Source organism: Aquila chrysaetos, chromosome 5, assembly GCF_900496995.4.
Source record: "Aquila chrysaetos chrysaetos chromosome 5, bAquChr1.4, whole genome shotgun sequence".
Classification (NCBI taxonomy): Eukaryota; Metazoa; Chordata; class Aves; order Accipitriformes; family Accipitridae; genus Aquila; species Aquila chrysaetos.
In genome coordinates, this window is record NC_044008.1 from 33,769,968 (window position 1) to 33,792,722 (window position 22,755).

At 39.2% G+C, this 22,755-nt stretch overlaps 1 protein-coding gene across 1 annotated transcript in view; it reads right to left on the reverse strand.

The window, feature by feature from the left end:
- The window catches only part of NELL2 (neural EGFL like 2), a 155,662-nt gene that overhangs the window by 4,700 nt on the left and 128,207 nt on the right, over positions 1–22,755 (reverse strand). The window contains exons 16-18 of the mRNA XM_030015236.2: positions 12,508–12,648; positions 2,364–2,557; positions 1,230–1,406 (exon numbers count right to left, since the gene is read on the reverse strand). Coding sequence (XP_029871096.1) covers positions 1,230–1,406; positions 2,364–2,557; positions 12,508–12,648 — 512 coding nt within the window. The remainder of the gene's footprint in view (positions 1–1,229; positions 1,407–2,363; positions 2,558–12,507; positions 12,649–22,755) is intronic.

Here is a 22,755-nt window from a genome sequence, read left to right on the forward strand (position 1 = left end):
AGACTGAGTGGTCCAGATTTAAGCGGGGCAAAGAGAATTGCATTTGGCTCTAGAAAAGAAGTATTCACAAAAACTGGATCCAAGGCTTTGAGAATGATGAGTTCAATATCTCCAGAGCAAAAGCTGAAAAAAATTCCCAGGGATTTGCCATAGCTGAAAATTTACTCCTCTTGTTGCAGAAAGTATTGCGAAGTTATTCTTTTGCAAAATTCTCATCTGGGTCAATTTTTGTCTTTTTGAATCACATGATGGTAAGAATGAAAGCAATCTTAAAACCAGTCACTGATCTTGATATTTCAATTTATTTTTTGTAGTGATGGACAGTGCAAGGAGTAGACAATATGTCGTCACCCAAAAAAATCCCTGACAACTGAAAGAAAGCAGGCTTTATTTACAGAAGTAGCATCTTGAAAAAAGAGACATCTATCGAGATCCCAAACTGTAGGTGGTTTTGGTTTGTTTTTAAGACATTTAATGAACCACCTGGGAGTCTATTTTGCTGGATTTTACCAGTGGTAACACTGAAAGCACAGTGTCTACAGAAATTGGTTTCTGGCTGTTATTCATGATACTCTGACAAAGGAAAGCTGCTAGATGGACTAGGCTTTACATTTGGAGATAACAGGTGATAAAAGCTAGTCGGTTTTATCTTGGGATTTTTTTCTGTCACGAAAACTTCCTGAGTGGCATTATGCAGAATAGTTTTTTCTCTGACTCTGAAATACATGCCTAAGAAAAAGATCACAAGCTTTAACAGTTTTTTTTTTTTCAAACCTCATTTCACCATTTTGAAAAATGCATCAAGTCTTATTATTTTTCTGTTACTCAGAATGTCTGAATGAATAAACAATTTTTAGTCTACCAGCATCTTTGAAATTATCCACCATGATAATAAATACATATTTAGAATTTCCTTATACAGCTTCTTCAGTCTCTGAATGAGTGAACACATGAGTGTTGCTGTGTAGGTGCCATATCCAAATGACCTCCACTCTTTGCTAGAACAGTCTCATGATTAAATAATTTCTATTGTGTCTATTGTGTCAAAATGCATTTTTGACTGGAACTTGACAATACTGACAAATATCCATGAAAATCAGATTTCGATTATATGCATACTCCAGAGGAAATTAAATGGATGCTAATGCATGAAAATTAACTATTCACAGATCAGAATATCTCATATCCTTTTCCCCTCCTGTCTCTGCTGCTGTAATCAGGAGCCTTACCAAGCAGCGACACTGCTGACAGTTCTGTATCCAGGAGTCACCGCTGTTGTAGGAAAGCTCCCCGCTCTGATGTAAACATTGACTGCTGAGCCTTGGGTCACATTCAGGACAGCAAAATAGGTCCACGGTGGGATTTTCACAGTCACAGACCATTCGCCGGCACATCACATATCCACTCTGTTGTTGGAAGACAGGCATAGAGCGATGGCAAAAACGTGATCAACTCCGGCCGTACTGGTACCAAAATTTGATTTTTTTTTTCATGATTCTAAGCCACTAGCAGCTCACGAGTTTTTTGACTATACAATAACCTTGTCAAAATACAATTCAAACAGAGGCAGAAACCACAATACACACTCAGTAACTACCAAAAAGTTCCCCTGTTGTCTTATATACATCCTTCATACAACCAACCTTCAGACAGCTCTCACCTAAGTTGGTGAAACCCAAGGGTGTCTTTCCCAAGGGACAAATTTTAATGTATTGCACTAAGTTTATGTCATTCTTATACAGATGCTAGTCAAGTCTTGGTTTAAACTTCCAGATCAGTCCCTCTCATCTGTAATTATTCATGTAAGGAAGATGATAGGTAGTCTGAAATTAAATTCACGCCCATGAAACCTGAGCTGCTGAAATGCTTAGGACTTTGTCAGCAGTGTATTGGGCCTTCATTCTCCATCAGCATTTAGCTTGAGATCCAGGTTCCCACAGCTAACATTTGAGAAAGCTAAGCTGAATTACTCTGCAGATACAGAACCTACTTCTATTTATAGCCAGCTGCTAGAGATACTGGCGTCAGTCACCAACGCCAATATGTGTCTAGACACACAGTTTCTTTGCATCAAAATGCCGTTACTCCCACCCAGAAAACACAGGTGGTATCTCTGGTAAGAAAATAGTACCATCATCCTTCTCCCAGTATCATAAAATAAACCTCCCATGGAAGTTCCACTCATGCAGACTGGAGAGAGTAGCTCTCCCCAAAACTGTTTGTAATAAACAATTCCATTTTTCTGTAGCACTACAAGCACGCCTGACAAGGCAGCTAAACCAGGAATTTCACTTGAATCATGCTACTCTTCCTTTCATCACTACCACCACCTTGCAGAAGCAGCTAGTTCTATTTCTACTGACCTGGCACGAGCAGACAGAGCATCTGTCATTCTCCAGCACCCAAATCTGACCGTTGTGCTTGATTTTGTCTTCATGGATACAGTCTCCTGTGCAGTTCTTGCCATGGGGACATCGACAGTCGTACCCACCATCCAAGTTAAAGCAAACAGTGTCATTGGCACAGCTATGCCTTCCAGTTCCACATTCATCAATGTCTGCAAAAACATGCCATGTAATGCTCTCAGACCACATTCAATTAACAAAAATGTTCTTGCGGCAGTCAATATAAATGATTCTTGGCCATTAAAGACTTCAGCTGAAAATTAATTTGCACTTCACCAGAACGGGGAGAAATAACTTATGAGTTCACAAAAAGTATTTTTCAAGCCAGATAAAACTTTTAAAACATGGTATTTTGAGTTTTTCTATACATCTTTCTAAGTGTATGCCATTGAGTAAGGTAGGTAGAGTGAAGAAATCACAGGAAACATAAGAACAAAAATAATTCTCAGCTCCCTAAAGAGAATTAGTTTGTGGCAGCTGTCCATGAGACATGCAGTTAAAGAAAAGCTGCAGAATCTTGTTTTCAAAACCTTTTGCTGGCTCTGTCTAGCACATTTGAATTCACTTGTGAGAAGTTAATGTGAAAGGTGACGTCTGACCTGTAAGCTCATTTAAGCAAGCACACCATGCTTTAAGTTGCATCATTTATTAGGGTGTGCAAACTAGAATATTTTAATTATTCAAGTTGCAGGGACATCTATAGCCCTTGTGTCTAGCATACAAATTAAAGAAAAAAAATTAATGTCTCCAGTGCAGAAAGGTAAATGACGTCAAAACAATCATATCTCAAAGAATTCAAGAGTACCTTTAAAGGTCTACTTCATCAAGGTACACAAAATTATTTTGCAAGGGCAAACTAGCAGCACACACTGCCTTCTACTTGAACAGCCTTTATTTAGCTTTTTCAGCTGTCCATATGGAGAAAAGTTATCTGGGAGAAAAGCTTTGAAAGGGCATGAAGTAAACAGCTATATGCGATAAAACATGGAAAACACTAGAAGAGTAAAGACTAGATGTATTGCGATTTTAAATATCGATACACTGAGTTCAACTCTAAATACAATTTCACAACAGTCTGGCCCAAGCTCTTAATTAGAGTTCATTAAAAAGTAGCGTTGTGATATTTAGCTGTCCAACAGATCAGTACAAGACAAAATAAGCAATATGGTCATGCATGTACCTTTCACCATCAGCATAAAAACTTAATAAAACACACAGCTTTGAGTTCAATAATGGAAATGAAATCTCCAATTCACCTCAAGCACATTCAGTTTAAAGCAAAATAACTCAATTATAATTTCAATTCCAAGTGTGGCTGCAGTCAAAAAAAAAAGTAAACCAGTTGCTAACATGAATATGAATTGGGATGAAAAACAGCAGGGAAATTATTAGAATTCCATTGTATAAATAAGCAGCATTGTGGGTTTCCTTCAAATACTGTGTGCAGTAACAGTGGCACCATCTCAAAAAAAAGTATCGCAAAATTACTAGGGCTTATGGAAAAGACAAGGAAAATATCATTTGAGAAGAACTGAAAAGAAATAGATTGTTCATCTCTAAAAGAACATCAGCAAGGGAAATAATGAAAAAACTAATGAATACTCCGGAGAAGACATGTTGAGAGCTTTTGTTCTTCATATTGCCTAACACACAAGACAAGGGACAGTGAATGAAACTGAAAGACAACAAATTTAAGCCTGATAAAAGGAAATAACTTTTCATACAATGCATAAACAAACTATGACACTCACTGCCACTGAATGTTAAAAGGGGAAAAAAATTGCATAGCCCAAAGTGTATAAGGCTAGCAAGCATATTCAATTTGCAATGCTAACAGATTTTGGAAGAGAGATTACATTTCATGCATTAGGGTCTATGGTGCCCTTATTTACGTATCAGACAACCCAGAACAGGCAAATCGTCTCAGATCTCCACGTCTTCTACCTCGCTACCTTCTGAAGCATCTGGAGTCGGTCACTGTTGCGATAGGGCAGAAGATAACTGGGATCATGAACCCAAGTCAGCGTGGCTGTTCGCATGGACCTGAACAGCTGAAACGTCACCGGCACCTCAGACCGGGAAACCCACCCGAACAGCACGGATACATCACCAGCGGAACCCACGGCCCCGCGGAGCCTGTCCCCTCTCCAGCCTTGAAGGTTTTTAGACAAGCAGCCAGCAGGAATGGTTTGTGTTGCTGGTCTGGGCAGAGCAGAGGGGTGGAAGAGCCGCTTTCTCATTCCTATATTTTCTCTTAAATCCATCCTGAAAATAATACAGTCTGGCAATATAAAATTAAGATCCCCATAGGCTCACAGTCTAACTGGTTTCAAGTTATGCAATAAAGAGAAGAAACGCAAATCCTATTTAAATATAATGATTCAGATTAACAGCAGGAATCTCTTTATTATTGAAGTAATTTCTAATAAATTACTTTCAGACCCTCGTGTTCGTTTGTTTAAAACACACTTTTGTACAAAGCTTTCACATAGGTAGTATCATAAATGAATAATATCACTTCTCAACAACCTGGCCACTTGACTGGAAGCAGCCATATTTAATGAGATACTTGGATGAAGTTCAGCTGTCATGTAAATAAGAACAGTTTCCTTTAAACAACAAATGGTGACCCTATAAACACTAAGGCTGCATTTGGCACTTGTGTACAAGTGTATTTCACAATTTTCCCATGAGAAAAAGGCTTCTGGGGTTCGATTTTCAACACGGTAATGGTTAGTGCGCTGTTACTGAAAATAATTGAGGTTTCATCATTGACTCTGGTATCGAGCCGAGGTTATCCAAGATTGGGAATTTACGAAAAATCCCAACCTTGTTTTTTCAGTTGTTTGATTCATGAAAATAAATGTTCTGGATAGGGCAATTTAAATATCGCTGGTCAAAGCAGGAGCTATTTATGTTTTGATTCTAACCTTATCAGAAACAGCAGTGTGTTTATAACGCAGCAAGAGAAACACAAACTTTGTATGCACGAAATTCTCATCTGCATTATTCATCCACATCAGACTTCAGGCATTATCTGCAAAGAACTTCCACACAAATCATCCATACCAAGCAAAACTTTGTTCAGCTTTTTGACTTTGGATTTATAATGGATGGTGGTTTGTTACTGACATTTTGTTTACAGCCATAACCAGCTCTCCAATTTCCATAACCATGTGGACAGGGTATGCTGCATCTTTTGTGTCTGAAAAAGGGAAGGATTACAGGTTGCTTATTTCCAGTATATCCAGCCACAGAGGCATGTTATTATTGCTCTCATATTATTTAAAAAAAAAAAAACAAAACCAAACAACAAAAAAGCCCCAACAAAACAACAAATAATTCACTTCAGGCTATTTACAACACCCTGCTTAAGAATCAAGCAGCTTGAATGTTATGACATTAGAACATTAGATCTCAAAAGACTTGGAGGTTTGCCTCAGAAAAAAACAGAAACAAAATGTAACTAGTTTTCTAGTGCTAAATTGAGGACCAGTTGTTATTTATCTAACCTACATTAAAAATTACAGCAGCTTTGATCTGGCACACTTTTAAGAATTTTCCTTTTCTTACCATTGTCCCTGGGTAGAACTTAATATTGCAATGACAAAGGAGTACCATGGATGAAGAAGTAGTGATACGTGTTACAGAAAGCTAGGAGTTAATTGCATCACAAGTAATTTCATGCCTACAGAGGAAAAATATTGGACTAAAGCCATAGAAAATGGTGACAGTACCTGGCATGACTAAACGCCATTTGCAATGTTTGAGAGACTGCAAAGGCAGAATGCTCCATAAAAATGGGAATTTCAATTGCCCCACCAGGTTGTGACCCAAGGCTGTATTTAACAGATTTACTGACTGTTTCTTGGAACAGATAGTCAAAGAATCCCAAAGGGACAAAGCACCTTTTGACTTGGCCCTGAGCAGTGTACAGACTCTGATTCGAAATGTCTCTACTGAGCAACTGCTCTGTATTGGTGACCAACAGTGACCAAAATGTATGCAAGTTCAACATCCTTAAAGGAATTTAAAAGGCTGCAGAAAATCTCTGTGGTAGTGCTTAGTTTCACGGAGGGAATTATGTTAAAATAATGATGTTTTAAAGATTAGTTAAAACTAGCAACCAAAAGGATAACATGTTTTCAGATAGAAAGAAGATTGTTTAAAGATACTATATTATAGATTGAGAGTAAATGTATACTATACTAATTAAAAAGACTTTAAAGGGGGGATACATTTCATATACTGTAATACTTTTATTTGAAAACTTCATGAGCTCCCTTGCATAATACATGGCCTTAAATGAACTACGTGCCATGGAATAAAAGAGGTCATTGACCCACAGATTAATAGCAGGTTAATTGGTAAGTAATAAAAGGCAGCAACAAATGGTCAGGTTGTCACAATGGAGAGTCGTCCCAAGGGAGTTCCCCAAGAATCTGTGCCAGAATGTGTGCTGCTCAATATACTCAGTCATCTGGGGGAATGGATGAACAGTGAGATGAAAAAGACTGTTGATAAGAAAGTGTTAAAAACAAACAACTGACAGTGAAATATAGAAGTATTTCATGATATTGACTGAGTAAGCAATAATATGTCAGATGAGATTCAATTGTAAGGTGCATGGGGAAATACCCGTTCAAAACTCAAATCAGTCTTTTAGATCTATTCTGGAAAGAGATCTCGGAGCTACCGTGGATAGCTCTAAAAAAAATGACAGCTCAATAATATTTTGGACAAAATCCCACAAATACAATATTGATAATGACAGATGAGAAAACTCGCAATGAACTCACAAGGAACACGAACAAGGCACAATTAGGAAAAAAAACCAACTGTGTACACCTTGCTAGGAAGTGACAAAGGGCTCAGAGACCCATTCTGATATAGCTGATGGAAAGTTGCAACTTTCCCTCCTCTGATAAGCTATCCAGACTTAAGTGCAGGACATTCACATAAAGCCCCCCAAAGTCTCCCTCAGACATGATTTCCTACCAGAATCATTCTGATATCAGTTAGAGCGTCATCTATGTAAAGAAAAGATGAACATTTGTATCACTGAGAAATATGCTGTTGGAAGAGACGGGTTGGGAGGGTGAACAGTTCCTTTGCTCTGAAGCAACTGAAGTTTCTCCGTTACCTTAGCTCTGAGGAGTAGCATTAGCTCAGCAAGGTGACAACATCAGGATACCTGAGTACTTTTTGCTTCAGGCAAAAAAAGGAAGGCGTGCATTTGATAGGGAGCCCAAGCGCATCTGAGCAGAAAGTTAGGTTTCTGTTCTTCTCTGTCCTAAGTAAATCTATTGACTGATGTCATCATTCTTCAAAGAGCAAGTGAATTGTGAATAATTTATTCGTGAGTTCATGCAAGCCAGCTGTCAGAGTGCTTAGCAGATGTGGAAGATGAAGAGCTGAGACTTCAGATGCTGGTAACACCAGCTTCACAGAAATGTTGCTTCCTGATACAGCAAATGTATTCAAATTCCCATCTTGTAAAATGCAGTGGTCAAGTTTCTGTTTTATTAGTCCTTTTATAAAAGATGAGAAACCCTGTCAATTTTGTACTCTGCCCACATTCCAGAATATTTAAATACTAATGTGTCTCCATATCTGCCTTCTGTTTGGTGATGCTTAAGTTGGGTTCCCAAACTCAATAATGAAGCCTTAATGCCTATCGCTCTGTTTGGGATGGATGGAAAAAAGGTCACTTTATTTGTGGACCTTTTAAGATCATGAATAAAGGCAAAAGGATTTCAGTGGAGCTTTATGAGTGCTAGTAAGATTTCCTGCTGAAGAGTAGCAATTCTTTATTTCCTGTCTCCTTAAGTGCTATCAGTAACAAAGCTTCTGTTAAACATTACCAGCACTGTAGAAAGATCCAAGTGTAGGACTCCAAACTGACAGCGGTTTTTGAACTACAAGAAATTTCCTGTACTAGTTAAAATACCAGATGTACTGTGAGATAAATTCAGACATCCTGACAGTCAGCAATTCCTCTGCTTTCCAGATCCACAGACGTGGATGCTGAAGTGACCATTTTGGACTCTGTTCATTCATTAAGGCTGGGGAGCATCCTGAGTCTCGTAATACGCCTCCACCCCTCATTATCCTGGATTGTGGAAGATGTTGTTCCAGTAGAGCCCCAACCCTCTGTGTTGTCAGGCAGCCTGCTCTATCACACAGAGAAGGAATTGATTCTACTTCTGGAAGCAGGATGGCAGAAGAAAAACATAACAAGACATTTCAGAACAGAAATCCTAAACTGTGAGATCACATACAGGTAAGACCTTACAACCAAAAAAAAGATCCTTATTGAATTGGGCATTCTGGATTGATACTTTCCAATCCTTTCATTTCCACCTGTCTCATTTAAAGAATGTGGTACCTGCTGAGAGTGAAAGTATGTTGATCTCATATTCTGCATCAACAACAGCTGGTACCTGCCAGATACTCTTGGTAAGTCCTAAGGGACTGCATTAATTAGGTGAGCTATTCTTCGGACGTGGAAGTATGCAAAATGTCCAGCAACTGATGAGGCATAACCTGCACTGTTCTGGCACAAACCAATACAGCCTCTTTCTTCAGCTGATTTTGGAAGCTTTTAGACATTGCAGGGGACAAATTCAAAGGAACCAGGATCTCACACAACTGCAGAACAAATATTAACTGGGCCTGAACATTCTTATTTTGGGATTTTGCCCTCAGTGGTTCCAGTTTTTTAATGCAATGAAGCTTGAGGCTGCAATACCTACTATCTTAGTCTAGCTCTCCTTTATGAAATGGTACATGAGAGACAACCTTCAGAGCACCAGTAAGACTGTGTAAAGAAACTATAAAGAAAAGCTGTAGGGCGGCAAAGAGGAAGGTACCAGGTGATATACCATGCTGAATGCTATATTTACATATATATAACATTTAAGACTTTGCAAAGCCATGCAGTTCTCAAAGACTAAGTGGCTGATATTTCACCACTTTTCTGGAAATATGATGATGCATAACATAATTCCATTTCCAAGGGAAAAGCAGCAAGTGGTGCTAAGAGGTTGAAGCCCTACAGCTGCATTTCCCATCATTTCTCTCGGTAATTGTTATAGAGACCACAGGTCTACCGAAGAGTATAATGTGAAGCAAAACTAATAGCAAAGGAATCTCTAGGTCTTCTGTTGCCTGTAGGTACAATAAAATGGGATTATGAATCTCTGCATTCAAGGACATTAGTCAAAATACTCAATATTCTCAGTTGTGCCAAAGAAGCAGCAGTAGCCAAGGTCAATATATGTGTAAAACAGGCAATTCAGCAACTATTATTTCATTATCAAGCACTGACAAAGTCTAATGCTACCAAGGAGCTAGAGAGCTAGGAATATTTAGTATGATGTCCTGATGGGACCATTTTCAGCAAAAGGGGTAGGTGCGGGTTTGGTATTCTGTTCAAATAAGGATTTTAAGGAAATGCTCCTGCATTTCTGTGACCTTAGCAGAGGTGTTTCCACCTGAATTGTTAAAATTGGAGGCTTTGCTGAAGGAAACAAGGAGCTGACTAACACTGATCACAAAAGTGCTCTCTGTAGTACTATCAGTACATGTCCAGGGGACATAAACAGACCCAGTTTTGAGGCAGACCATATAGAACAATCAAGAAAGAAAAGATTTGAACACACACTTCCTTGGCTTTTAAAGGTTTTCTCCACTGAAAGAGGGAACTTTCTTCAAAGCGACTAAAACTTCCAAAAGATGAGCCAAAGCCAAGCCTATTGTGCACTCAATATAAAACACTGCTTTGAAGTAGTCCTCTTAGAAAGCAAAAGGGACAAGCCCTCAAAGAACATTTCCTAATCCCCATGAAGTTTAAATTCTTTGTTCACCAAGAGGACCAGTTTCTCTTCTGTGTAATTCTGCACTGTTCCTTCTACAGCTCTGCAAGCTGTAGCACCTGCAGAAGCCAGAAAGCTTCAGAGGACACTGGTCCTGGATACAGCAAGAAGCTCATACAGTTGAAGGTGAGAAGTGGAGAACTGAGATTTTAAATCTGAGATTAGTATAGCCTGGAAGCTGCTCCCCCATTACAGTGAGTATCTAAAAGACCATCCACCAGCAGCTCAATCTAATCATGTCTAACTAGGGGATACTGAAGAAGTGACGAAAGAAATCCATTTTCTTATGTCTTTAAACCCAGTAGGGGCATCTCTCACTGTGGGAAGTTCTGACAGCAGACAAGCCAACTGCTTTTGCGCTACTGTGCTTTGCTACTGGAAGTTCAACTTTCCATACTGCAATGGATTTTAGGCAGTCTCTTCATACCTTTTCAGGTTTTATTTTCTGTCTGAGACACAATGTCACGGGCTTCAATCCAATAAAAAGTGATGTGGTAAGACTAATAAAATATCTAACTTTCCTTCCCATCTCAAGTTGCTACGCATTCCAAAATTTGGAGCTGCAATCAATCAAACTGAAAGTGTTCCACTGTTAGTAACTAGGGTTATCAGCAATGAAGATAATTTCCTGGCATCTGTGATTTAATTCTAATTACTTGTTATCCTCTGTGTATGTTTAATAAAGAGCTGCTGGTGCTTTGTAGAAATGGTCAAAACATTCTAATAATTGCCACTTCTGCATACACGTAGCAATCCCCATATTTCTTTTTCCTTGGCTTTTCATTTGCTTAGAAATTGCTGCTTAATTGTTGCTTGTTTGCACACATCTTAACAGAGTCACTTTGTATCACGTATATCTCTTGAGGTAGCATGTGCCAAACCACTATCTTCAACCCACAGGACAAATGTTTATTGACATTGAAGATAAAACTTGGGGTACTGAGAATATTTCCATAAATGCCTGTCTAGAGTATTACCTGTGCCACGAGTGACAGAAGGGCAACGTTATTATCAGAGGGATCACAACTTCTTCTTTGCACCTTCTTGTCCTAACACCTGGCCAGCTAACACTGACATTTAGTTAGTTCTTGACAAAGAAAGCTCGACTTATGAAAGCAGTGGCTGCCTCAAATAGCTGATTCCTCCTGGGAATACAGGCTTTCAGCAGTGGCGAAAATGTGTTGAAATAAAGTATTGATGATGGGGATACCGAAAAGGTCATTCTCGCTCCTGGAGAACTGTCTGTCTGTCTGCCTTAGTGAAATTAATTCAATTGCTTCCCTTTGGGACCAATGCAGCCCACCAATGTGAGTTTAAACAGCAAGGTAGGAAAGCTTACACTGTGTGAGCGCTGAATATTTCAGCACTCAGAGACAGAAGGGAGAAAGGCTACTAATTTTGCCCTAAGTAGTCCACGGCAAAACAGACTGGTTGGTTCTCTTACTTAAGACCAGCAGCATGCACTATTTTAAGAGCTGAATAACATTCCGTGCTGAGAGATCTGCATCTGCAAACAACTGTCTTCTTACTAACCTGCTGTTCTCTCTAACATCATTCATAAACAAAGAAAACCTGCCCATCTCCTTGTCCCCTGCACCTTGCCCCAGCCCTAAGTCCACTGAGCTCCCCAGTCTGTAGGGTTGTTCTTCAAATCGCAGCTGTCTACAAGCAGTTAGCCTGCGCACCCGAGAAGCACCGCGGTTTTAACCCAGGTGTGGGTAAGGGGGTCAGGGCTGCATAATCGTTCTTTGCAATGGGAAATCTTTTCATCACAGACTGTTTCAGTGTACAAGGAATGAAGTGGAGGGACTGAGGTCTGGATTGAGGCCCGTTTCTACACATAAAGAACCTGACATATAAACAGGTTACTGTGGAGGGACAGATTACAGTGCAGGCTATCAGCCCACGGGAAATCGATTCTGAAAGGACCATGCACAGAAGCAGATGCAGGGCCAGAGAAACTGCTTTTTAAGCACCATGCCTGAGTTCACATATTATCTTAGCAAATCATAGAAATGGCCACTAATGCTCCACCTATATGTTAGGAATATTCATACCTCATATTCTTTTGCCTTTTGTTTATGACGCTTATTTAGACTATTGCTTTGGCTCAAGGTTTAACTTGCATTGATACAGTGTCCAAGACAATACTTGACCAGTACAGAGATACTAGACATTACTGTAATGCGAGTCATAACACTACCCCACCTTTTTTAGATACTGACCTTCACAGGATTCTCCACTTGGTGAAAACATCCCATTGTCATGGTAGCCGTCTCTGCATTCGCAGTGGTACCAACCAGGCAGGTTAATGCAGTTAGCACGGCTGTCACACTGAACAAAGCCATCTGAGCATTCATCAATGTCTGTTTAGTAAGAACAACAAAAAAGGAGGAGAAAATTCACACAGAGGAAATTGCTACATTCATCTGATGGAAGAACAATGTCTCTGGTATTTCTGGGTTTCACAGCAGTGTATTTTCATTACTGACTACTTGAATTTCCAGAATTATTTGCAGTAAAGTTTTGAATCATTTCCATAAAAGGACTTGGCTAACAGTGTTGGCCTTGCCAACAGTGGAGGTTCTGCTAATCCCAGTTTACTGTTTACAAATTAGCAACTTGTATTGTTTACAAATTAGCAACAATGTATTTTGTCACAATACATTATAGGTAATCTGACATCTGTGTAAGTTGCCCACAGTATAAAGAAAGGAATTGGATCCCAGTTCAAATAATAAGATGTTAACCCTTTGAGTAGTGCAGGCTGCCTGATAAACAAAGACTGTTTCTAGGGGCATATCAAAACATTAAATACTCAGTCTGGTCCTTGCTTATGCTCTTGGTGACACCAATTTTAGGTTAGTAGGGCTTCCCTATCTTGTGGAGTTCCTGTTGACTTACACCAGCGCCTCTGACTCTCAACATAACTGACTGCAATCTCCTCTCTCGCCATCAAAGAGAACAGCTGGGATTCCAAACAAATGCTTAGACCCTGAAGATGAAACACAACGCATTCTCCCCCTCCTGATAATTCCTTTGGGATGTGGGTTTCTTAAAAGATCAACTTCCACTGACTGAACTTTACAGTAACAACTCACCATAGAATAGATTTCTGGATGCACTCGCTAGATCCAAAATCCACCAAAGCACGTCCTGCAGACACCTGAACTCATGGACTTAGCAGCGATGCAGAGAACTTTGTGACATATGCATTTCCAGTGCCTTCAGTGACGCAGTAAGCTCTATTATAGAATAGGTCCCAGAGTATGAGTGTTGTTAACAGTCAGGGAATACCAGGAGTACGGAGTCAAACAGGGATAAAAATGTGTCCTTCCTTATCAGATCCATTGCATTATCATTGTGTTTTATACCAGCCGTAGCATACCTACTTAAGCAGCAAGGTGACCGAGAGGTGCCTACAGAACTGGCACAGAGGGAGACACAACACATGCAAACTGCCTTCAGAAACAAAAAGCTCTAAATCCCCCCACGAGTTTGAATAATGAATAAACCCTCAACGTACTGGCCATTCTGGTCAGAGTAGGGATTCAACCTTTCTTTAAAAGGTTGAAGCTTTAAAAATAAGAACTAAAATAACAAATTGAGACTCAGACTCTTGAAAGTACCTCAGCAGTTGATCTAGTATCCTCCGGGATGCGGATATGAAGGAGAGGTGTGATGTGACCACTGAGATATATGTAAAATATGTCAAAATTCTGCCCACAGTCCCTGTTAGCTCCCGTTTATGTCATCTGTTATTTTCATACGAGAAGTGTAAACTGGCTAAGAAAATCAATTGTGAGCTGCAGTAAGGTAACAAATCTCTTTTTCTGACAATACTGATGTGTGCATAGATAAAGATATACTCACTCTAGTCTCTTACAAAATCTGTTCAAACACACACTTTAAAAAAACCCAAGGCTTCCTTATTCATCAAAAACACTTTGTTCCACATTTGAAGGTAAGAAAATGATTAAGTATGTGGGTGCTCTAGGTATTTTATTTACATGCCAAATAACATCTCTTTGGAATCTCCGGAATAACCGTACAACCGTATCATGAGTGTATTGGTTTTTAAAAGCTTTACAGATGCTTGATGAAATTTTATTAGAAATTTTAATTCTTACGTCTCAGTCTGATTTTCTATCAACAGTCTCTCTAACCAGGCGTGCTGGTTTATGATTGTATTTATGATGATGAAAATTACCAGTAGTTCTGCTGGAATATTGCACCAAGCATATATTTTGCCATTTTGTGTACCACAAATTAAATCATAAGTTTCTATTGGTTTAAAACACAGAATTTTCAACTCCACTGTGAATTCCAGGGTAATCATCTAAGTAGTCCTGCTGCGTGACTGAGAAATGCCAAACCTTTACAACCTTCGGCTGTTCAGTGTGTCTTTCTCTAAATCAGTATAAAGTCTGGCCTTTTTCTTGTGAGCAGCCAGGAGCCAGTGGGACCTCAGAGGTGTTTGAGAGATCAGAGGAAGATCAATGAAAATTATGTTACTGTCATGAGAAAAGGTTGGTTTGCAGTCTGTGTCTTATCCACTGCTATTCGCTCACATACCTGCAGATTACTTAAGAAAAAGGAAAGGAAGAAAGGGCTACAATCTAGAAGTTCCCTTACCACTGGGGAATATGCCGCCTGGGAGACAGCTTGCCTGGCAGAACAGAATCTAAGTGACTGTGCTAAACGCTTGGGATCACCTGGTCAGTACAAGATAACTTGTTGGGGTTGGCCAAAGCTATGAGCCCCAGAGAATCAATGAAGCATGCAAACTCAGAGGCTGAAAGAGAAGATCTGTTGTTCAGAATCTATATGAATCTTCATGCTGGCTACTTAATAACATGCATTAAGACACTGGGTGGCATATACTTCTTCTTTGGGAAAGTGGAATGTATGCATTGGTGATGAGGTGGAGAAAAGAGTGTTATTTAGGTCAAAGTAACAGATATGAATTAAAGAAAGCCTGTGTTCCTCTCTTCAGAACAATTTATTTGTGATCTGTAAGCCTTATAATTATAAGCACAGTATTGCAGGCACAGGCTGAATGCATTCTGATGAACTCACTTACTGATTATTCAGGAAAAACAAGCCTTGAATGTCACATCAGTATTGGTAAACTGACAACAAAAGCAGCTTTTCTGTATTTATTTGCAAACTAGCTGACAAACCTATATCACAGGAAATATTACCTGGGATGAAATGCTTTTACAGATGCCAATAAACAAAGAAAGAAATACATTCTTCTGGTTTTGTTACGGCTGCATGCAAAGTTGAGTGGAGTTATGTAAGAAAGCCTACCATAACAAGTGTGGATGGAAGCACGCTGCTGGTCTTTAAGAAATGCCCTATTCTTGACAGATTGTTTGCCTGAAACCATTGCATTGGCACCATTGCTGCATTGATGCTGAATAACTCATTACTCCTTACATGCTTTTGCAGCAAACAAAAGAAATCCAGAGCAACTAACTTTTTAGGCAAATGACATTTTACAGCACGTGCCAATGGGTTTCAGAATATAGATGTTCCTTTTGCACAGGATTTTGTTCTAACTCTCCCAGCTAATGCTGATCATTAATTCTAGTAGAGACCTGCTCTGTCATGGGACAAAATATAACTGTCGCAACTCTGTTAAACAAGAAAATGCAGCAGAAATGTGTTTTGCGGAGCCAAAGCACTGATTTCATGGAAAATTTTCTTGACATTTAGATAAAAGGATTTCTATTTTCAAATGGGCATAGCATGGCTCAGGAAGTGCTGCAAAAGTATCTACAACTGAAATTATCTTATTAGTATGGGAAAAGCAACCCAGAAATAATTTTTCTCTGTCCTATGGTGAAACATTCTCCGATGAATCATCTTGCAGCTGCTCAGTCAGAGGTGTGAGCTGACAAGAGAAGAAAAACTGATTGAAGTTTTGCTTGGCCAGTGGCTATGGTATATCAGTGGGCTATATGGAACATTAACAGCACTAATGAAGTCCTGTTTGATGCTGTACTAGAAAGGCATGAAAAATGAAATATTACTCTATAGAAGGAAGTTACTGAAAGGCTTTATATTTTCAGTTATGAAAAAAATTAAACAAAATGTTTAAGTACAAGGAAAGGAGGGATGTATTTTTTTTCAATAGCAGGTGATGACATTTTTAAGCAAATAGACAAAACAGACAACTTATTCTGAGTACCCAAGTTCCGCTCTAACTGGCTATAAGAAGCTGTGGCAAAGTGAGGGGAGAAGAAGGAAAAAAAAAAAAGGAAAGCATCCCTATCCAGGAAGTAAAATAGAGTCTCATATGTGTGACAGGCCAGAGCAAACGGTCTCATCCTGGCCCTGCTCCAATTTACGGCAGAACTCCCACTGACTACCATGGAGGTGGCATTTTCTCTATTTTCCTCTTTCCTTCTCAAATAAAGAGCACAACTGCACATACCAAATCCGTCACCCCACTGATACGAGTGGCCAGGTTTGGAACAGAAAGTAATACCGAGACAGTCGCTGGAAGAAACCTTCACCCCAAGCTGGAGAGCAGCTACACAGCTGGACCACTGCGCTGCCGCACCGCCTGCTCTGGCCGTGCTTCCACCCTGTGGCATTTGCATGGCAAAAAATTGGTGATTTTGGCTCTTGGAACACCACAGATGGGGAGCACACACACACCTGTGGCACTGGTGAGCCCACGAAACACCGGGAGCATGGGGACTCTCTCTACCCTTTGTACTTCATGGATGCACTCGTGGCAGTACTGTACATACCCTATTGCCACAAAACAGGGTCACTGATTATCACACACTTACGCTGCACATGATTTAGTTTTCAAATATTCAGGTTTCCTCCTGTGCATTTTTCTTAAACTGAAATCAGTCAGCCTGCTTTTTTCCATATTCCGTTACCCATTTTTCCATTGGAAAAAGATTTTTTTTGCTAACTGAAGCTTCACACTAACAAAGTAGACGCACAGTCACAGGCATTTTGAAAATAAGTACTGTACACACCTAGCTCCCCTTGACATGAAAAAAACTTGCTCTTCCAAATCACCTTCTTTATACCTCAGAACCACTCATTTCCTGAACTGTGGCAACAGTTTTAGCTATTATACCCCTTGCTCTTGTGGAGACTGAGAAAACTCTGCTCCCTGAAGAGTAAAATAAGATCATTAGCAAATTATTCACTTGTACAGTAAGAAAAAAGTAAAGCTAGCTGTCTGATGAATATTATTAGAGAATTCCTGTATAATAAGAGCTTTTGAAGATTGAAAGTGGTAAAAAATTGCCAATTTGAAAGATAGCAGCGCTCTTTCATCCAGCAATAGGACCAAGCTCTCTAATGTGGTTAAGCTGCACTCAACAAAGAACCATGGCGTGGGGGGAAGAAAGGGGGGGTTTCTACCATTTTACATTACTCTTTTCAAGACTGAAATATTAATCATCATATCCTCCTCCCAGAAAAGCCTGTATGCCACCATCAAGCACAAAGTTACAGAGACCCAGAGCACAACTTTGTCCGAAAAGCCTTTCTTTCATAAACTGCTTTATCCAGGTCAATACAAACCAAAGCCCCAGTAGCCCTCTCCTGTCAAGAAGGCAACACCACAGAGTGGCAGCTGTGAATACTTAGAATTTCATTATTTCCATCCTGGAAGTTTTTCTGGGACGGTATAATACATGACACTCAGCTAAGACTGCCATTAGAGACTCTCAATTGCAATAATCTGTCCCAGTGCTAATTGGGTTATTATCACTGGATATATTTATAAAGATTAATGAGCAGCCAGCAACTTCCACAATGTTCAGTCACTTCTGACTTAGGCTAAATTTGAGATCTCATTTCAAAGGCAACAGCCTTCCCAGCCTAATGCTAACCTCCAGAGCCACCCACATCCCAGCCCCATATACAGTATAAATAAAGTGCAATGAGTGAAAGAAAAATTATTTCAGAAACAGATCACTGAAGAAGTGATTTTAAAAAGATAAATCTTCAATTTTTTTTTCATGAGTACATTTGGAACAGTCAGACTCTGATATGTCTTTGCATATGTCAATACATTTTCAAGGACGTTATGTCTGGCTTGGATATAAAAGACCATGTCGCAACTATTCAGACTTATGCTCAGATAACAGAATGCCCAGTAGGATTAAGATGATGTCTGGGTTATCTGATTTTAGTAAATACGTCTGCAAGGGGGAAAAGGCCTTATTCAGTAGGACAAAATGAAAGTTCACTGTACTGCATAATGTATCTGCTGTCAAAACTCAATTTTCTGGAGTAGCTTTGAAAAGGGTTCATTATCCCTAACTGAAAGTTCTAGAGTCCCATCTCTCACATGTAAGAAGAGAAAAGTGTTTGTGTTGGTTTTCATGTGACAGCAGATTTCTAATATGATGATACTTGAGAAGACCCTGCTGTTCAATCAGACCTTTGATTTGACATGTTATGCAAAAACCAGGTCCCAGTGGAGAAATGGAAGAGCCTGAAACTAGTTCAATATACTGGAGCTATCTTGTTAAAACAAAATATCAGCTTTTGGGATTTCCATCCCACTACATTCCCATATACCACATGCATATAAATATCATACAGAGGAATAAAAGCCCCAAGAATACAGAAGGTGAGACTGCTGAAATAATCCAGGAAGATATCAGTTATGCCAGAAAACCAAAGTTGTTTGGAATGCCTTTTAAATCTGTTTTGTAAAGTCTGATCAGCTCCTTTTTTTTCTAACACTGCTGCTGATTGCCAAAGGAACTTTCTTCCTTGGTCAATAAAAGTCCTGGAGCCTGATTTTGTTTACAATCTCACTCTAATTTGTTCGGCTTCCCACAACTCTTTAAAGATATGATATGATATTGAGTACTAGGAGATGCTTTTCACTCTATGGGTTCTCACATCAAAATCCCCATTAAACCATAGAATATTCTTGATTTTAACTGCATTTGCGTCCCAACAGTTCATCCAGTTACAAGTTTAAATCACAAAGGGCCAGATTACAGCTGGCTTGTGGGGCATAGCAAGGAGAAGGATCACCCACAATTTTATCCTAGCAAAAGATAGTTCTGTGAGCAAAAGGATTTTCTTTACACAGCATTAGAAACATCAGTTATCTCAGATACAGCCTTCAGAGAAGAGTGAAGACTATGGCCTTTCCTCTCCCTGATCCGTTGGATAATAAATTAGGCGCATGTTGGAAAAAATGCATTTTGAATGCCTTTGGAGTTGCTCCTTCTATCTCTACACCTCCCAGGTCTAGTAGAAGTTCTGGCTGAGTCACCTTAAAACCATAATCTGGCTCAAAGGGCAGGAAACTAGAGCTGGGGCTATAAATGTCATGTTAAAAATTGCTTCAACAGGTTGAGTCAGTGCTGTAGATATGTTCTTCACTAAAAATTTCCAACTGTCATGTTGCATGGAAAAAAAACTATTGTTAAAACAGGTCTCTTTTTTTTTTTTTTTTTTAAACCCTAGCAAGAGCATGATTGCATTTTTTAAAGTACCCTGTCCATGGAAAACTAATTTGGTTCCATTAATGAAAAGGAAGCAAAATGTGATTGAGGATGTAATATGGAATTATAGTTCATTAATTCTTCAAGTATGTAATTTTCCAGACTCCTGATCCCCCATTGATTTCTGCACACCCCCATAGGTCCTGTTAAATGCCAGCAAAAAGAAATTCAATCGTGTTGTTATTTCATGTGTGGCAGTGGCGGCGCTCCAAAATTAGACAGAAATGTTATGAAAGGGAATTTTCCACTGACTGCTTCATGATCTAGCCCTGTTAACAATTCTTTATTGTCAAAAATTGATCAATCACAGACCACACCAATAACTGAAACTATGACAGTCTCTTATTATACACCCAATATCATCAAAGGATGTGGTATTTGTAACAATTGAAGACGATAATTCAGAACACCTAATTAGCCATGACGAACTAGGTGCATCCATGAATAGTGTAAAAAAAAAGAAAATATATTTCAACAAGATTCTGTGAAACCGATTGTGCCAATCCCCATTAGAAAGACTAATTGAGCAGTATTGGGCCCCTGTTTCTAGTCATTGACAAAGATGTGGTTTTGCTTTCACTTTGTCCATCATTCTCAGTACAGCATCTCATCTTAACTGTAACACACACTTCTGTTTCCTTGTTAGCCCTATCTTGAAAAAGACAAGTAATTATTTTCTGCAGGATAGCAAAAGCACTTTTATACCTTGAAATACGCTGACAAACCCATTTTAGATACCTACGCGTGTTTGAAAGTTAGGCAGCTCCATTTGCACATGTTAGAAATAGGACTAACACACTAATGCTACTGACTAAAGGTGTCAGTTGTTGGGTAAGAGTAGCTGAGCCCCAAACGAGAGAGAACTAATTTGTCTGAAAAGAGAAGAGCTAGTTTGGCCAGCTGTTATCTCTTTCTAGTGGGTGGGAAGGAAGGCTTTACTTGCACAGAGTACTGACCAAAGATCTTGAGTTTCCTCAAGTGAGGAGTCAAGTCAGTCGTAACCATAAGTTATGACTTTTACATATATGAACCAAGGATGCAGCCAGCACATTCTCAGCTTAGTTTGGGTTCAGCATTGCAAAAAGTTGTTTCAGATCAGCTCTGGTATGAATTACAGTAAATTTCCAAGTATTTAGTTCAGAGGCCATTTAAGGAAAACAAACGAACCCACAAAGCAACTCAAAGTTTTGGCTAGGAATTGATTTGACACCCTGATTTGAACTTGGGTCTTCTGCTATGGTCTTCTATCCTTTGGTCAGGGTATCACGCATATTATACGTGTGCTTAAGTTTAAAACATTCTTACCTACATTTTCTTCCCAGTGACTTCTTACCATGACTCTCGGTCCATAGACCAGTGACCATTAATTTACATTGCTGCTCCTGAAGTGTAAAATTGTGTAGAGATTGTACAAAATTACTGAAGCACAGAAAAGGAAAAAAACCCACACTATTCCTTTGCTTGGGCTATAAACATATCATTGGCATACATCTGTAGAGACTGCAGACAGCAGTTGTTGACAGCAAGAGGAAGGGCTCCACAGGGATACGGGGCAGTGATTGGCAGTATTATAGATTTTAATTCCACTAATAGTTGAACGGCTCGTAATTCATAAAAGAGAGAGCTTACAGTGAGTGATGAAGGTCATCCCTATCTCCCTTATATAACAGAAGGAAATTCTATTATAATGCTGCCCATCTGCACTATTCACGTTCTATTTATAGCCCACTGTATTTTAAGAACCTAATTGAAATTTTAGTTTTCATGTTTAGTGAAGGAGGTTCTTTCCCGTAGCAAATAATAGGTAAGTAGTGGATGCATTTTGATGTTTTTAACAAATAACAAAAAAATCCTGTCTCTTCAAAAGCTCTTTTGTAGCACTCTCTCTTCCCTGGTTTCTCTTTGTTTTTTTTTTAAGCTGCTACATATAAGATTGTAGTGTTGCAACAAGCTAAAGAAAATATAAAGAGAAAAAGATAAGTACTAGTACGTGGCTCTTCAGCAGAGAAAAATCTTTTGTTATTTAAAACTGACAAGGACTCTGAGGGAGGAAAGAAATAATATGCACCCAAGAAACTGTGTCAGGCAAGGAAAATGAAGGGAGAAAAAGACACAGAAGGATGAAACAGCAAAGCATCTTAAAGTACAAAACAGAAAGGATGAGGTAAGTAGAGTTCATGCCTAAATCCAGAATGCTCACCAAACTCAATATAGGCATTTTTTGGTTAATTTCTGTCAAAGATGTACTTTGTGAATAAATATAAGTAAAAATGTAAAGCAAAGTAGAACATTCCAAGCTTCTAAAGTCACCAGCCCATGTCTCACTGCTCATTTTTGAGCTTGTTTTTCATATCTGAGAAAAATTCAGGTGATAATGGGGATTAGGGTGACCTCCCTTCCAAATGCTGCAGATGAGATGCAAAAAGCATCTCATCCGCAGAACCCCAGCTTTCCTCTTGGCTTGCTGCAGATCTCATCTGTTTACTCTCATAGACAACTTTTAAACCTTTTTCTGCAATTTAATGAGCTAGCCATTTTAGAATACGTCCTTTCTGAAAGTCAAAGGAAAATTATTTTCTTAGGTTTTATGAATTGGCTGCACTTCCCACTCAGATAAAATATTAGATAAACCACACCATGTCTTCTTTCAGCTGTTGACGTATTTGAACAGGGGAGAAAGGGGAGCAGAAATGAGATAACCTATATCTTATCTGGACTTTGCCACTGCCTTCTTATGCAAACTTTGTCACCTACTCAACTTTCCCCATGTGTCTTGATTTCCACATCTGTAAAATGGGGAGAAAACGTTTCTACCAGCTCTCTTTTTTTGTACATAAACAACTCTGGGTGAAAGATTTTAAGTGCTGATTTGGTAAATAGCACATGTGACAATGCCAAGGCATGGTTTGGGGAACAGTAACACACTGGGAAATGGGAACTACAGAGGAGGCCAACATGTTTTGG